A 17,600-nucleotide genomic window follows, 5' to 3' on the forward strand; every position below is an offset into this window, starting at 1 on the left:
AAAGAGGCGTCCCAGAATGCACCACATCCTCCTGCTGCTGTGTTTTGCTGTTAGAGTTGAATGACACTTTGATGCACAAAAAGGAACCTTATGATTGATCAAATAAAATGGCTCACTTATTATATTTAAGTCTAGATAAAAGTGGGTGGATTTTTTTTGGTCTGGTCTTTATCTCAAAGGGTTTTTATATCAGTCATTCTAAAATGATAGAACACTTTTCTCTGGGTCACTGGATATATTTAAAATAAAGATCATAAACAGAAGCAGAGGTTAAAGAAAACCTCACATCTGATATTCATCTGTGGTCTCTGCATTTCCACATTTCTCTGCATGTTTCACAACTTTCAAACTGTCTCTTGACACAAAGCGGAAGCGTTTCTCACAAGCTGAGTGTCAGCGTGGACGTGAGGATGGGACACACCTTGTTTGGTGCGTTGGGGCTTTTCTGTGAGTACTTTCTCTGTTTAAATCATAGTTTTCATAGATACAACTTTTTAAATGTAGAAGTTAATAGTTTCTGTCATTTTGATGATGTTTCTCACTTTATTTTAGCGCTGAATATTCTCCTCTACTGTGGACACGCTCAAGGTTTCTATACAACTTTCTTTATTTTGATACCTTCACTCAAGACGACTCAACACCTTTTATCTCTATTTTACATTTAATATTTCTCTTTAGTTCATTTATGATGAATACAAGACAGAAGACAAGATTCATTCTTTGCATGTTGTGTTTGTTTCTAGATGCTTTGCTGCATATTGAGCCAAACTGGTCCCCTTTATTTACTAGAGAGAAAGTTACCTTCATATGTGACTCAAGGGAAGGAAACGACACTGACTGGAATTACTCATTCAGGAGTAACTAAATGAGTAGTAACTGAATGAGTAATTGACAATTTATAAATTAGTTATTGATTTATTATTGATAACACAAATGGATCAAACACATCAGCAGAGTGTGGCGCCTCCTTCAGGTGAAATGTTCTCATTACTCAGTGAACATTTTATTATTTATTACAGGGAGACTGACTTGGACATCTTCTTCTGTTTGCAACTTTATGTTAAATTATAATTATGTAGGAAAGATAAATTGTTCATTGTTCATTTAATTAAACTGATTTAGTAAAGCAAAGAAGTAACTGTTACACAGACAGAGATGTGATCCTTTAACTCCTGCGTCCTCCTTGTATGAAGGAGAATCAGTGACTCTTCACTGTCGACCTGGAGACCAGAGAAAGGAGAAGAATGCTGACTTCTACAAAGACAAAACACTTATTGAGATGGACACAAACCATCAACACACACATGAAATCACCATTTCTCTGATGTCTGATGGGAGCTCTTACAAGTGCAGATTTAAGGACAAAGAATCTGAAATAGAATATTTGAAATGTGAGACTAGTTACTATGTTTAAAGACATTGTACCCAAACACCTGTTTAACACATGAAGACAGATAAAAAGATGGAGGACATCAGCAGTGACAGTAATCCACCAAGGACTCATCATAACACGTCTTTATTCTGTCAAACCTCTTTCCAACAGATCCTCGTCCTGTCCTCACAGTGTCTCCATCATGGACGAGTCCTGGAGACTCAGTGACTCTGACCTGCAGTGTTGGACCTCCGTCTGCAGGATGGAGGTTCTTCTGGTATAAGGCTGTTCCAGACATGTCAGACTACTACACCTATGAGCTTCTAGCTGGTGGCACCACTGGGACTGAACAGGATTCCTACATTCTTCATGGACAGACACACACAGCAGGATATGTGTGCGGTGTTGGAAGAGGAGATCCTGTGTTTTACACTCTGTATAGTGATGTGAAGTTTGTCTGGTCTGGCGGTGAGTTTGTTCAGACTTTTATATTCTTGCACAAGGGAATAAATGTCCTTTTTGTGTTGACATTGTTTGTCCTGTGTGTATCTCCTAATGATGTGTCTTCAGGTGTGAATCCAGCAGCGTCTCTCACAGTGAGTCCTCACAGACTGCAGCACTTCAGCACAGAGTCACTGTCACTGATCTGTGAGGGAAACTCTGCTGAGTGGAGAGTGATGAGGGCTGATGAAGATGGTGACGTGTCATCATGTTCTAAGTGGGGAGAAATGACTGGATCCACATGCAACACCAACACTAGAGCGAGTAGTGGAGTGTACTGGTGTGAGTCTGTAACACAGTCCAGCAATGCAGCCAACATCACTATACACAGTGAGTTTATATTCATTTAAAGGTTTTTTTACACATCTTATTACAGAGTGCTGACATTTTTAAGGTGACTTCATGATGAGTTTTACTCAATATTTATTTAAACAAACGGTTCAACAATCTTAGTTTGTAAATCCCTGATATCTTGTATCATTTGATTAAAAGATTTCCAACCATCTACAAACTACTTATCCTGCACACAGGGGGGCTGGATTTTATCCCGGCCAACTTTGGGCGATAGACAGGGTTCACCCTTGACTGTTTGTCAGCCAATCACAGGGCTAACACAGAAACACAACCATTCACACACCTACAGGCAATTTAAAGTTACCGATCCACCTGATCCCCAACGCATGTCTTTGGACTGTGGGAGGAAGCTGGAGTACCCAGAGAGAACCCACACAGACACAGAGAGAACATGCAGACTCCACACAGAAAGGCCACTGGGCGGAGTCGAACCAAGGACCTTTTTGCTGTGAGGCGACAGTGATAACCACCACACCACCGTGCCGCCTTTGAACTGATTTAGTAAAGCAAAGAAGTAACTGTTCCATAGACAGAGATGTGATCCTTTAACTCCTGCGTCCTCCTTGTATGAAGGAGAATCAGTGACTCTTCACTGTCGACCTGGAGACCAGAGAAAGGAGAAGAATGCTGACTTCTACAAAGACAAAACACTTATTGAGATGGACACAAACCATCAACACACACATGAAATCACCATTTCTCTGATGTCTGACGGGAGCTCTTACAAGTGCAGATTTAAGGACAAAGAATCTGAAATAGAATATTTGAAATGTGAGATTAGTTACTATGTTTAAAGACATTGTACCCAAACACCTGTTTAACACATGAAGACAGATAAAAAGATGGAGGACATCAGCAGTGACAGTAATCCACCAAGGACTCATCATAACACGTCTTTATTCTGTCAAACCTCTTTCCAACAGATGTCCCTCAGTCTGTCCTCACAGTGTCTCCATCATGGACGAGTCCTGGAGACTCAGTGACTCTGACCTGCAGTGTTGGACCTCCGTCTGCAGGATGGAGGTTCTTCTGGTATAAGGCTGTTCCAGACATGTCATCCACCAACAACTACTACACCTTTAAGCTTCTAGCTGGTGGCACCACTGGGACTGAACAGGATTCCTACATTCTTCATGGACAGACACACACAGCAGGATATGTGTGCAGAGCTGGAAGAGGAGATCCTGTGTTTTACACTCAGTATAGTGATGTGAAGTTTGTTTGGTCTGGAGGTGAGTTTGTTCAGACTTTTTTATTCTTGCACAAGGGAATAAATGTCCTTTTTGTGTTGACATTGTTTGTCCTGTGTGTGTCTCCTAATGATGTGTCTTCAGGTGTGAATCCAGCAGCGTCTCTCACAGTGAGTCCTCACAGACTGCAGCACTTCAGCGAGTCACTGTCACTGATCTGTGAGGGAAACTCTACTGAGTGGAGACTGAAGAGGGCTGATGAAGATGGTCGCATGTCATCATGTTCTTACTGGGGAGAAATGACTGGATCCACATGCAACACCAACGCTAGAGCGAGTAGTGGAGTGTACTGGTGTGAGTCTGAAACACAGTCCAGCAATGCAGCCAACATCACTATACACAGTGAGTTTATATTAATTTAAAGGTTTTATATCTAAAGTATTTACACATCTTATTACAGAGTGCTGACATTTTTAAGGTGACTTCATGATGAGTTTAACTCAATATTTATTTAAACAAACGGTTCAACAATCTTAGTTTGTAAATCCCTGATATCTTGTATCATTTAATTAAAAGATTTCCAACCATCTACAAACTACTTATCCTGCACACAGGGGGGCTGGAGTTTATCCCAGCCAACTTTGGGCGATAGACAGGGTTCACCCTGGACTGTTTGTCAGCCAATCACAGGGCTAACACAGAAACACAACCATTCACACACCTACAGGCAATTTAAAGTTACCGATCCACCTGATCCCCAACGCATGTGTTTGGACTGTGGGAGGAAGCTGGAGTACCCAGAGAGAACCCACACAGACACAGAGAGAACATGCAAACTCCACACAGAACCACTGGGCGGAGTCGACAGTGATAACCACCACACCACCGTGCCGCCTTTGAACTGATTTAGTAAAGTAAAGAAGTAACTGTTACACAGACAGAGATGTGATCCTTTAACTCCTGCGTCCTCCTTGTATGAAGGAGAATCAGTGACTCTTTACTGTCGACATGGAGACCAGAGAAAGGAGAAGAATGCTGACTTCTACAAAGACAAAACACTTATTGAGATGGACACAAACCATCAACACACACATGAAATCACCATTTCTCTGATGTCTGATGGGAGCTCTTACAAGTGCAGATTTAAGGACAAAGAATCTGAAATAGAATATTTGAAATGTGAGATTAGTTACTATGTTTAAAGACATTGTACCCAAACACCTGTTTAACACATGAAGACAGATAAAAAGATGGAGGACATCAGCAGTGACAGTAATCCACCAAGGACTCATCATAACACGTCTTTATTCTGTCAAACCTCTTTCCAACAGATGTCCCTCGTCCTGTCCTCACAGTGTCTCCATCATGGACGAGTCCTGGAGACTCAGTGACTCTGACCTGCAGTGTTGGACCTCCGTCTGCAGGATGGAGGTTCTTCTGGTATAAGGCTGTTCCCAAAGAGTCAGACTACTACACCTTTGAGCTTCTAGCTGGTGGCACCACTGGGACTGAACAGGATTCCTACATTCTTCATGGACAGACACACACAGCAGGATATGTGTGCAGAGCTGGAAGAGGAGATCCTGTGTTTTACACTCAGTTTAGTCGTTTGAAGTTTGTCTGGTCTGGAGGTGAGTTTGTTCAGACTTTTATATTCTTGCACAAGGGAATAAATATCCTTTTTGTGTTGACGTTGTTTGTCCTGTGTGTGTCTCCTAATGATGTGTCTTCAGGTGTGAATCCAGCAGTGTCTCTCACAGTGAGTCCTCACAGACTGCAGCACTTCAGCACAGAGTCACTGTCACTGATCTGTGAGGGAAACTCTGCTGAGTGGAGAGTGAAGAGGGCTGATGAAGATGGTCGCGTGTCATCTTGTTCTAAGTGGGGAGAAATGACTGGATCCACATGCAACACCGACACTACAGCGAGTAGTGGAGTGTACTGGTGTGAGTCTGTAACACAGTCCAGCAATGCAGCCAACATCACTATACACAGTGAGTTTATATTCATTTAAAGGTTTTTATATCTAAAGTATTTACACATCTTATTACAGAGTGCTGACATTTTTAAGGTGACTTCATGATGAGTTTAACTCAATATTTATTTTAACAAACGATTCAACAATCTTAGTTTGTTGCAGTATCATTTTTCTGTATTATCCAACACGTCTTTGTGGTTTACTTTCCTCTTTATGACCATTGACATCCACCATTGACTTTAAACCAGGAGGAGCTGTAGAGTTATCTGCTCACTTTGTACCTTTTAGACCATTCTGTAGCTCACTGCCACTAAGTGGACATTTGTCTCCCGACATATTGAGCATTAATTAAAGATGTAACTGTGAGCATGTACGTCACCAAAGGGCCGTCTCTTCCATCCATGAAATGCAGCTATTCGCTCAGCTACTGTGTGAATGTGAATAACACATGTAAACTATAAATGTCTTTTCCTCATTGTTCATCAGCTTGTTTGACTTCCTGTCCTCTGGTCTCTTTACAGGTGGTGATGTCATCCTGGTGAGTCCTGTCCGTCCTGTGACTGAGGGACATTCCGTCACTCTTGGCTGCAAGTTGAGGACAGAAAACCTTCTTTATAATGTGGATTTCTATAAAAATGACAAACTCATCCCAAATCCTGTCAGAGGGGAGCTGCTTATCTCTGCAGTTACTAAGTCAGATGAAGGCTTTTATAAATGTAGAGGAAGGAAATCACCTCAAGGTTTGGAGACTTTGACCTCAGCAGAGAGCTGGTTGTCAGTGAAATGTGAGTACGAGTTTTGTAACATGTGTTACAGTCTGAGTGAGAAAAGGTGTCACTGAATTAGAAGTTATCTTAAGATAAACTATTTGTTTGTGTGAGACAATGTAGTTTTAAAGATGTTCATGTTCAGTAAAAACACATAATATTAGAGATGTAACATGACCAGCAGTGAAAGGTGAATGTTGTGTGATCAAGGGTTCACGTTTGTGTATTTGAGTGTGTGTGTTGTAGTACTTGTTTAGTACTACAACACATTAGTACCTGTGTTTTTACTAGTTTTACTTTGTTTTAAGTATGTTTTTCTGGCTCTGTGACACTCTGAGATCTGTTGATGAAGAGTGTGTTATAAATAAACTGTATTATTATTGTTACTTGTGTATCTCTTCATGGTTGGTGTGTACTTGTGTGTAGATCCTGAAGAAGCAGCATCAAGCTCTGTGTTTCTCGTGCCGTTGGTTGTTGGTCTGGTTTCTGGAGTTTTACTGATTATTCTCCTGCTGCTGTTTCTGCGTCGCTACAGAAAGTCAGAAGGTGAGATCTTTTCCTTCTGATATCAGACTGATTTCACTGAAATAAGTCAAAGTCACAGATATTATTACACACACTAATTAATGATCAATGTGAAACCTTTTTCTTGCAGCTTCAAGCCTCAGCAGGTTGGTACAAGCCTCTCTTCTCTCACTCTGAACATGGCAGCAGGACTTTACATGTTCCTCATTAAATCCTCTGTATTTACTTCATGTTTTGGACCCACAAGGTCTCAGAGGACCAATCAGAGCCCAGCTACAGACCACATGATCAACCAGGGTGAAACTCAAGACGGACATTACGCTTCTCTTCTTCATGGTCAGCTTTAATCCGTATTTATTTAATAATGTGTTCTTAACTTAATGCTAACATTTCCATTTCTGGTTATTTGTTTGAGAAGATTCTATAATTGATACAAAGTGGTTCAAATGATTGATACGACCTCGTCTTTATCCTCACTGCTCTGCAGGTGATTCTTGTCTCTATGACACAATCGGAGGCTCTGAAGAACCTGAACATGGTGCAGTAAATCCTGTGTGTTCATCACACAGCTGTTAAAATACTAGAATCAGATGATCAAGTGACTGGTTGACCTTTAAATTAAAGACAAAGTGTATCGATGATGTCACAGATTCTGTGTTTGAGCTTAAAGACATTGATGGTTAATGTGAATACTTCTATAAGGGAACAAGCTGCAGTAGTTGAGATGCTTTTGTAGGCCAGCAGAGCTTTAATAAAGGAGAATAAAGTGTCTCTTCATGCATTCATCTGATCCTTCTAACAGGGACGAATGATGAACCAGAGGAGAGCGTTTATGAAAATGTGAGGATGGAAACAGCTGCAGGTACTTCAAGTACAACAGACCATGTAGTACAATCTGAGTGTACTTGTGTATTACTACCAGCAGTCAGCAAAGGTCAATCACAACACTTACACCTGTTACTCTTAAATAACCTTTAATCTCTTTCATCAGATGGATAAAAACATCTGCATGGACAGAACCAGGGGAACGGATGACGACATGAAAAACCACTTCTTTGTCTTTCTGAGTAAATATTGTGTCAACTTCTTCTTTCCTGATATGAGACAGTATTTTGTAGTTAACCCATGAAAAGATGATTTAAAGGAAATACATCATATGTTTTTAAAAGTTTTTTATTACATTTACTTATTAAAATGTTTGTGTTAAGTGTTTACTGTACATATCATTTCATCTCCTCAGTCACTTTTTTTTAAAGCTTTTTTGAAGGCTGGTTCGGAGGCTTGTTTGAAAAACGGAAAAAAGTAGTTTGACGTCTTTGAGCTTCAGAACGTTGGTGATTTTACTCAATATGAAGTAATGGTTTCATTGAAACGATTAAAATAAATGTTTATCTTTGTCTTTTTAAGAGTTTTAACAGGTGCTGTTTGTATTTTATCTTAACCTGTTTGTGTTTAACCTTTTTATGCATCAATAAACTTCTAAACAGTGTTTCCTACAGTCATTTCTTTAATTAAATAAATTTTAGAGATCACAGGGAACGTATGTCCACATGCTCCTCCTGCATCACATTATTGAGATTCATCCAAACAAAATTCATATATTGTATATATAGGAATATAAAATATACTTTATATATATCTATGGGTGCATGACATGCTGCTCTCCATGAGTCAGGTGCAGAGCGCGGGTGACCATCCCCCTTAAGGATGGCGCGTGCTTCTGCGTCTTTACGCACCGTTGCGTCGACGCACTCGTTTCAATTCATGGTTCTAAAAGTCTTGCGTGTGTTGCAGAGCAATTCACCGCCAGAACAACAGGCGGAGTAACGTGTTTTTGTTGAAGACGACCTAGAGAGTCACGTCTTTGTGCTGAAGTCGTTGGTTTGTTTATTTATGTATCGTAGACTTTATTGCCTCGTGCATCGACACTGCTGCTTTTCATCGCGGACACATTTGTTCCGTATTTTCCTCCACAACTTTGTTCCCCTCGACCGACAAACCGAGTGGAGTCATCAGTGACATGTGACTCCATGACATATGAGGCGCAACAGCGCCCCCTCCTGGACAAATACTGTTCATACACCCACTCTCAACAGCGGACCACTGCATGTTCCCCAAGCAACACGGGTCCGGCCCGGAGCTCCTGAAGACGTCTCTGCCCCCCCCGCTGGTTATGAGGTGAGGAGTGAGCGGGTGCGAGTGTCGGTAGTGGCGTCGCCTCAGCCGGGGCTGCGCGGCCCCCTCGCCGGAGGGTCTCGAAGAAACTTTTCAGAAAATCTTCAGAGGCTCAGAGCGAACTCGGTTTTATTTACTTCAGAACAAAAAATCTAATTATAAAGAGTTACAGGGAAAACCGGATAACAGTCTCAATTCTGAACAAAAACGGATAAAAGTGTTGAGAACCTGGAAAAACGGTCAGACTCGTTCCTCAGGCAGGTCTTGATCTACAGCTTCTCTATCAATTCAATTTCAATTCAATTCATTTTATTTTGTATAGCCCATAATAACAAATCTGCCTTAGAGGGCTTTACAGTCTGTACACATACAACATCCTCTGCCCCGAAACCCTCCATCGGCACAGGAACAACTCCCCAAAAAACGAAAAAAAAAACCTTCCAAGAGGGAAAAAAGGGAAGAAACCTTAGGGAAAATGTCAGAGGAGGGATCCCACTCCCGGGATGGACAGACTACAATGGATGCCATGTGTACAGAATGAACAATGTATAATACATGCAATTCCTATGACAGAAATGATTCAAGTAACTGTAGTAAGCCAGGCGCACAGCAGGACCACTGCAGGGGCAACCACCATCAGATAGAACCACCATCCACAGAAGCCTGTGGGGAGGGAGAGCACAGAGATTTAAGGAGAGGGTAATGTTGGTTTACGAGTACAGTGATATGATTAATATCTAAAATAATAATGATGATGGCCGCAGCAGGCGTCAGCAGGGCCACGGCAGGTGTCAGGACCAGAGTCCCGAAGGAACCACAGTCTCCAGTCTCTCCAACAAACTCCCGTTCTCCGGTCAAACTGTCCCTTTTATAACCCCAGAAAGACCGGATTCATGAAAGTCCTCAAAGAAGCACAGAGAGGCAAACAAAACCTTTAAGGCCTCTGAGGCCATAAACAAGTGTCCACCTGGTACTTAGTATCTCACCTCTTTGCAGAACTGCTGTCACTTCCGTCTCATCAGGATTCCTCATTTTTGAACACAAACATATATTTAGTGTTTTAGTTTTAGGTGGCATGCTCGATCTAACGTTTCCCACAGAACGATGAGATACCAACAGCAACATGCAGATTGGACTCATCAACGGTGCGTCATCCAGGTGATTCCGGGGGTAGATACTCAGTAGCAACAAAGGCTGACTAGTTAACAATCTAAGATAATTCACAATAAAAATTCATAAAAAAAGGAATGGGGCACCAGTCTGAAATATCAAACAACCCAGTTCAATGCGGTTCATTTTTCCTTATATTTTCACTTTGTCTTGCTCCGTTTTATTTGGGTCAACAGAAACACGGAGAAATGGAGAGTTGTCTTACTTTTATTGTGATGGTCTTATATTCAGTTACGGATTTACAGGTGCTGTGGCCCCAGGTAAACACGTGACTCTGGTCCCTGGTCAAACTTCACGTTCCTCACAATGGAGCGACCTATAACCAGAGTTGGCTTCTGTGTCGCTGAGTGGGGAGAAGCGGTGTGAAGCGGGAAAAGTGGTTGGTGGTGAACCGTGTGCTTCGAGACTCGAGCTTACTCCGGACAGTCAGCAGCCTCCCTGCTGGGGGGTTGCCGGGGGACGGCTAGCAGGAGCTAACGACTGAGCTTCCATGGAGCCGTGCTCCTACCTCACTAAGCCTCGCCTCCGACATATCAAATATACTACATTACATGTACCACGCAAGGGAGGCAGAGGAATAGCTAAACATGTGACACACCGAACGAGAGAGTAGGAGAGGGAGGGAAGACTGTCACGGTGTGGTTCACTTCCTGTCTTATTTTGTAGTTTTCTGCCACTCGTGTCCCCGGGTAACTTCACTTCCTGCCTTGTCTCGTCATCCCCTGTGTTCGTCTAATAGTTTCCACCTGTGTCCAATCACCTGCACCTCCCTTGTGTATTTAAGCAGTGTGTCTCCTGTGTCACTTGTCGCGTCATTGTCTTTAGCCACGCATGTCCTTGTCTTTCGTCACACATGTTGCCTGCTGTTTTTCCTCCCGGTTCCTGTGTTTTTTGACCATTGACTATTAAAGTCCTTTGTGTTTCCTGACAACTCTGCGTTTGAGTCCTGCCTTCCACCCGCTCTCGTGACAGAATGACGCGACCAAAGAAGGACTCAGCAGAGTTTTTTCCCCTGGAAGACTTCAGGGGAACCCGTCTGGCAATGGGCGGTCCACGCAATCTCCAGGGGGCCGCCCGTAATGGGGGAACGGTCCTCCCGGGGGTTCCAGCTGGGTACTTGTACTACTCCGTCTCCCCATCTGGAGCCCTCAGTAGGCATCTGGGTCACCATCCGCCGCCCCCCACATGGTCCCCAGAGGAGGAGACCATTTCGTGGTCGTCTGGCGGCGATTCGCACTGGGAGCGGGTAATGGACCTTGCGGTCCGACTACAGGCCACCTATGCTCCCCACGCTAGGTCGCAGCGCACAATGTCCAGCGCTGGGCCGCAGCGACTTCCCGACCCCGCTCGGTCGCAGCGCACAATGTCCAGCGCTGGGCCGCAGCGACGTTCCGACCCCGCTCGGTCGCAGCGCAAGATGTCCCGCGCTGGGCCGCAGCAGATTCACGTCCCGGCCTCCCGACCCAAGCCCATGACCCCCGAGCCAGTGCCACGATCCATGCCCCCGACCCCCGAGCCAGTGCCACGATCCATGCCCCCAACCCCCGAGCCAGTGCCACGATCCATGTCCCCGACCCCCGAGCCAGTGCCACGATCCATGTCCCCGACCCCCGAGCCAGCGCCACGATCCATGCCCCCGGTACCAGCACCACGTTCCATGCCCCCGACCCGACCAGTACCGGCCCCACGTTCCATGCCCCCGACGCCCCCAGTCCCCGCTCTGAGACTCTCAGCCATGACCCCGACGCCCCCAGTCCCCGCTCCGAGACTCATGGCCCCGACGCCCCCAGTCCCCGCTCCGAGACTCGGGCTCCCTCCCTCCCATCCCATGGTCCTCTCCCACCCTCCCGTTGGTGATTTGAGGGCTGTCTGGGATCCGGCCCTTGAGGGGGGGGCTATGGGGTGGGTTATGGGGGGGGCTGAGCCGCCGCCGACTGCGGAGGTGTTCCGTGTCCCCGAGCTGGAGCCGACTACGGAGGTGTTCCGTGTCCCCGAGCCGACGACGACTGCGGAGGTGTTCCGTGTCCCCGAGCCGACGACGACTGCGGAGGTGTTCCGTGTCCCCGAGCCGACGACGACTGCGGAGGTGTTCCGTGTCCCCGAGCCGACGACGACTGCGGAGGTGTTCCGTGTCCCCGAGCCGACGACGACTGCGGAGGTGTTCCGTGTCCCCGAGCCGACGACGACTGCGGAGGTGTTCCGTGTCGCCGAGCCGACGACGACTGCGGAGGTGTTCCGTGTCGCCGAGCCGACGACGACTGCGGAGGTGTTCCGTGTCGCCGAGCCGACGACGACTGCGGAGGTGTTCCGTGTCGCCGAGCCGACGACGACTGCGGAGGTGTTCCGTGTCGCCGAGCCGACGACGACTGCGGAGGTGTTCCGTGTCGCCGAGCCGACGACGACTGCGGAGGTGTTCCGTGTCGCCGAGCCGACGACGACTGCGGAGGTGTTCCGTGTCGCCGAGCCGACGACGACTGCGGAGGTGTTCCGTGTCGCCGAGCCGACGACGACTGCGGAGGTGTTCCGTGTCGCCGAGCCGACGACGACTGCGGAGGTGTTCCGTGTCGCCGAGCCGACGACGACTGCGGAGGTGTTCCGTGTCGCCGAGCCGACGACGACTGCGGAGGTGTTCCGTGTCCCCGAGCCGGCGCCGCCGACTACCCCGGAGGTTTCCCGTGTCCCCGAGCCGGCGCCGCCGACTACCCCGGAGGTTTCCCGTGTCCCCGAGCCGGCGCCGCCGACTACCCCGGAGGTTTCCCGTGTCCCCGAGCCGGCGCCGCCGACTACCCCGGAGGTTTCCCGTGTCCCCGAGCCGGCGCCGCCGACTACCCCGGAGTTCAGTGTCCCCGAGCCGGCGCCGCCGACTGCGGAGGTTTCCCGTGTCCCCGAGCCGGCGCCTCCGACTACCCCGGAGGTTTCCCGTGTCCCCGAGCCGGCGCCTCCGACTACCCCGGAGGTTTCCCGTTTCTCAGAGCCTGCCATTCCTGAGACGTTCCGTGCCCTGTGGTCACCGCTCCGGAGCCGGCGAAAGGACCGCCCGCCGGGCCAACCCCCAGAGGCTCCCCACTCGTCTGGCCGCCCGCCGGGCCGCCCGCCAGAGTTTCCCGGGTCGTCCGACCAACGTCTCGGGTTTCCCTCCCCCCCCTCCCCTTGTTTCGCTCTAGTGTGAGCCGCCTGGAAGTCGGCCCTTGAGGGGGGGGTACTGTCACAGTGTGGTTCACTTCCTGTCTTATTTTGTAGTTTTCTGCCACTCGTGTCCCCGGGTAACTTCACTTCCTGCCTTGTCTCGTCATCCCCTGTGTTCGTCTAATAGTTTCCACCTGTGTCCAATCACCTGCACCTCCCTTGTGTATTTAAGCAGTGTGTCTCCTGTGTCACTTGTCGCGTCATTGTCTTTAGCCACGCATGTCCTTGTCTTTCGTCACACATGTTGCCTGCTGTTTTTCCTCCCGGTTCCTGTGTTTTTTGACTATTAAAGTCCTTTGTGTTTCCTGACAACTCTGCGTTTGAGTCCTGCCTTCCACCCGCTCTCGTGACAAAGACGTCACTAGGTTAGCTGCAAACCTAATGTAGCTAATGCTAGTGGAACTAGCGTCGATGCTAAACAACGTCTAAGTAATTATTTGATTAAATGAAACGTTGCTAGAAGATGGACGGGTGTGCGTGTTAAACGACACGTCAGATAGATAACAGTTTTCCGCTTGTACTGATAAATATTAGATACAATCTGTGAAAGTTTGATGGCAACAGGAAGTGAAGCAACACGCCTCACCGCATAGACGCTGCTTCTGATTCCTAACATGAAATACTTTTACACTGTCACATTTCATGAGGCGAGTGCATCACTAAAGACTATTTCTATAACCAGAGTGTGAGCTAACGTGAGCCTGATCACTGTCTTTCGAATTGATCCTAGCAAGATCAATAGCAGAAACTAAGCTTAGTATCGATACTTTTGGTATTGATCTGACCAAGTAGAGAGAAAAATGACATCCTCTTGACCATCATGCATCACTGTGAGGACTGCAGTTAGTGGACAGATGTGTTGACTCCTCTGGGTCTACAGCTGTACCGTATGATCACATCGCCAGCAGATCCTTTTCCCATCGGCCTTTCTAGCCACAATCTCATTACATAATCAATGTCTGTCAAATCAACATTTATAGCCATCATTTCTGGTGAAAATAATGCTACTAAATACAGATTCAAATATGTATTTTCCTGGCATATCAAATCAAACTGTTGGCAAACAGCAGGATACAATTAGCTTACATTGATGATCACAGCAGAGACGGACAAACTGTTTTAATGATACTGTTACAGGGTAAAGAATATCCAACTTTGACCTTCCTCCAGGATGTGAAATCGTGCACCATCGTCGGCCTAAGAGGGGATGGCGGTGTGGGTACGGAACGACGCGAGGCGGAGCGAGAGGCACCGGGCTCCCAGAGAGCCTCCCCGTACCTCACCGATCTGAAATGTCCTCAGAGGACACCTACGAGTCCTCCTTTAGTCTGGGACTCAAGGGCGTAGGTTTGTTCTCAGCATTCGTAGGGAAACCACAAGACCATTCAAAAAAAAAAAATGTAACGTTGATATTAAGTTGAACAGGTAAACTTTAATAATATATGCTAACATATGTGTAACTTGGCACGGAGTTTAATCTTAGTTTAAATATTAAATGGTTTTCTACTTTAAATAAATAATAACGACAAATGAAATGATCAGAACAGAATCAGAATCTCCCCGTCGATTCCAAAGTATGATTCATTGGCATCAGAGTTTCTCATCCCAATTTATTGCAGCTTTTTATTACCTAAATGTGACCGGGGCAACTGATGTGCCTGGCCGCAGTGAGACAACGCCACTCTGGGCCTTGCACCCAGAGAATACCACATATAAATGTTAGGTTCTCATTTGTTTTAAGAAAGGGAGCAGAGAGGTGAATTTCTAGTTTCTTTTGAACAGTGTCCAGTTTTATTCATGGATAGGCTTCATGTTAGTCAAGTCTGTTTAAAAATAAGGCTTTTATTACAAAAATATCTTCTATGCTAAAAATCGATGTCGCTACACTGAGGTGTTTTACCAGCACAAGGTGACTATCAGGGAGGCCTGAAGGAGTGGGGGAGTGAAGGGGAAAGGGGCCACAACCAGGGAGCAGAAAGGAGAAGTCACACATGCACTGCAAAACACACAAATTAGAATACAACAAATATAAAACATGCCAAATAAACTATGAATGAGGAAGCCCTCCACCTGTGAACCACGACCTATAGACCTATGATCAGCCCACCTGCACTGGCATTGAGGACCCCAGTGTAGGACACACTCCAGTTGGTTTACGGAAGAAAAGAACAAAGAAACTAAACAACTTGTCTGGAAAGAAAAAAAACCCAACAACAATGCATAATCAAAATACTGGATAAAACAAAGTAACCATAAATACAAAATATATTTGCAAAGGGGCAAAAACAGCAGTGAACTCCGCAATCACCGAAAAGCCGACATCACTTCCCCGTTCCTGCCACAAAACAAATAAGCACATGTCACACACAACATATAAAACTCCACCCAACATCACGGCACCGCTATGGAGCATATCCACACAAAAACAAAAACATCCCCGCTCCACTACAAAAACAGACACACCTGGAGACTGCACAGATGGCGTGGGAGCTCCACGACTAGTCCTTCAGCGCCCAGTCCTGCCGTAGTCGTTCCCGAGACAAGTGTGGAGCTCGGGAAACCTGGGGCGAACCCTACATTTAAACCAGGAAGTAATCTGGCCTCACCTGTTGGGAATCACTAATTAAAGTGCTGTGGCCAAACAGGTAGAGGGAGCTACTCATCACATAAATGTAAAATAATTATTCAGATAATAGCCAGTGTGAACAATAACACTCAAGGGTAACATTGTCTTAACATCCCTTAGAAAACAGCAATTCAAGGCAATATTTACCAAAATGGACAATTTGGCGTCTCACCTGAACCCTTGATGCTGATGCATCACCAACTGCTCTACATCTGTAGCTTCAGGCTGATGTTTTTCCTGCACATTACAGACACAGACCGTGCTTAGTTTACCACTGACATTGTTCGAGATTAAAGGGAACAGACATAACCTTATTACTCTCCCAGGGATTATAAAAGCCTAATTATCACCAGTTAATATTACTTTTGAGTTGCTAGCCTGCTGGTTCTGGGCTAAAATAACATGGTCCCATTATGTGGGTTTGTTAGCTTTATCCTTCTGCCGTCAACAAGGCAGCTGCTTCTAACGCAATGGACCAATCCATCTCCAGTGGTGTCCTTCTCACTACGCCACAGTAGCTGTGGGCACTTTGCCAAGGTCACGGTTATGTTGACAAAAAGTATGATAGTAATGTAAGCGTCTATGGTTTAGTCTGTGAATTTGTATTGTTTGTATTTTGAAGTATGTTGTCAGGCAAAAGTGTAGAGATGTGGATATGTTTGATTTCACTTCAATTGTAAATAAATTGTTGTTGCTTGAGAAGACGCTCATCCTTCTGGACCTCTCTGCTGCATTTGACACGGTCAACCACCAGATCCTTATTTCCTCCCTTCAGGAACTTGGTGTCACAGGCTCTGCTCTCTCCCTTCTCTCGTCCTACCTCGACGGCCGCACCTACCGGGTAACCTGGCGAGGATCTGTGTCGGAACCTTGTCCTCTTACTACTGGAGTTCCTCAGGGTTCCGTGCTGGGTCCCCTCCTGTTCTCGCTTTACACCAACTCTCTTGGCGCTGTCATTCGCTCGCATGGCTTCTCTTACCACAGCTATGCCGATGACACCCAACTAATTCTCTCCTTCCCTCACTCGGACACCCAGGTGGCGGCTCGGATCTCTGCCTGTCTAACTGACATCTCTTAGTGGATGTCCGCCCACCATCTGAAAATCAACCCCGACAAGCCTGAACTACTTCTTTTTCCCGGAAAAGATTTGCTCGACTGGTCTTCAACCTTCCGAAATTCTCCCACACTACTCCACTCCTCCGCTCTCTTCACTGGCTACCGGTGGCCGCCCGCATCCAGTTCAAAACATTGGTGCTCACGTACCATGTTGTGAATGGATCGGGTCCAGCTTACATCCAGGACATGGTCAAACCCTACATCCCAACCCGCACTGTCCGCTCTGCATCTGCAAAACTACTCGTCCCTCCCTCACTGAGAGCAAAACACTCGACTAGATCTCGACTCTTTGCTGTCCTTGTGCCGAAATGGTGGAACGAGCTCTCTGAAGACACCAGGACCGCAGAGAGCCTTCACATCTTCCGCCGCAAACTAAGGACACACCTCTTCAGACTCTTATCTCGACTAAAGACTAACAAATTGTAGCACTTAAATTGTACTTGTAACGTCACTCATCTATATCAAATTGTAAATTGGCTTATTTGAGGAAATTGCACTTTCTTGTTCTCCTGAGTTTGTACCCTATGGTTGAATGCACTTATTGCACGTCGCTCTGGATAAAAGCGTCGGCTAAATGACATGTAATGTAATGTAATGTAAAAGAAGCCACACGTCTGCCTGTGTCAATCATCTTTTAATT

At 46.1% G+C, this 17,600-nt stretch overlaps 2 protein-coding genes and 1 long non-coding RNA gene across 6 annotated transcripts; all 3 read left to right on the forward strand.

Moving 5' to 3' along the window:
• Positions 1-265: 265 nt before the first annotated feature.
• Positions 266-1,724, forward strand: LOC120829801 (uncharacterized). Its single transcript, XR_013451279.1, has 3 exons — positions 266-447; positions 553-588; positions 1,544-1,724. It is a non-coding gene; the product is annotated as an uncharacterized LOC120829801 (long non-coding RNA).
• A 213-nt stretch (positions 1,725-1,937) lies between these two features.
• On the forward strand, positions 1,938-5,258 carry LOC144386198 (uncharacterized). The gene is made up of 4 exons (XM_078086144.1): positions 1,938-2,203; positions 3,151-3,819; positions 4,749-5,048; positions 5,254-5,258. The coding sequence occupies exons 1-4, from the start codon at positions 2,050-2,052 to the stop codon at positions 5,256-5,258; spliced, it is 1,128 nt and encodes a 375-aa protein (XP_077942270.1). The 5' UTR covers positions 1,938-2,049.
• On the forward strand, positions 5,157-8,176 carry LOC144383805 (high affinity immunoglobulin gamma Fc receptor I-like). 4 transcript variants are annotated; one of them, XM_078083469.1, is made up of 8 exons: positions 5,157-5,411; positions 5,917-6,180; positions 6,589-6,708; positions 6,818-6,833; positions 6,935-7,023; positions 7,175-7,225; positions 7,490-7,549; positions 7,679-8,176. In XM_078083469.1, exons 1-8 carry the CDS (start codon positions 5,309-5,311, stop codon positions 7,684-7,686), a joined length of 711 nt encoding a protein of 236 aa, XP_077939595.1. In that variant the 5' UTR covers positions 5,157-5,308; the 3' UTR covers positions 7,687-8,176. The 4 variants fall into 4 exon arrangements, with proteins under 4 accessions (XP_077939595.1, XP_077939591.1, XP_077939610.1 ...); XM_078083465.1 differs by having other exon boundaries at positions 7,490-7,558; positions 7,679-7,816; XM_078083484.1 differs by lacking the exon at positions 7,175-7,225.
• Positions 8,177-17,600: the final 9,424 nt, after the last annotated feature.

Source organism: Gasterosteus aculeatus, chromosome 2 (genome assembly GCF_964276395.1).
Source record: "Gasterosteus aculeatus chromosome 2, fGasAcu3.hap1.1, whole genome shotgun sequence".
NCBI lineage: Eukaryota > Metazoa > Chordata > Actinopteri > Perciformes > Gasterosteidae > Gasterosteus > Gasterosteus aculeatus.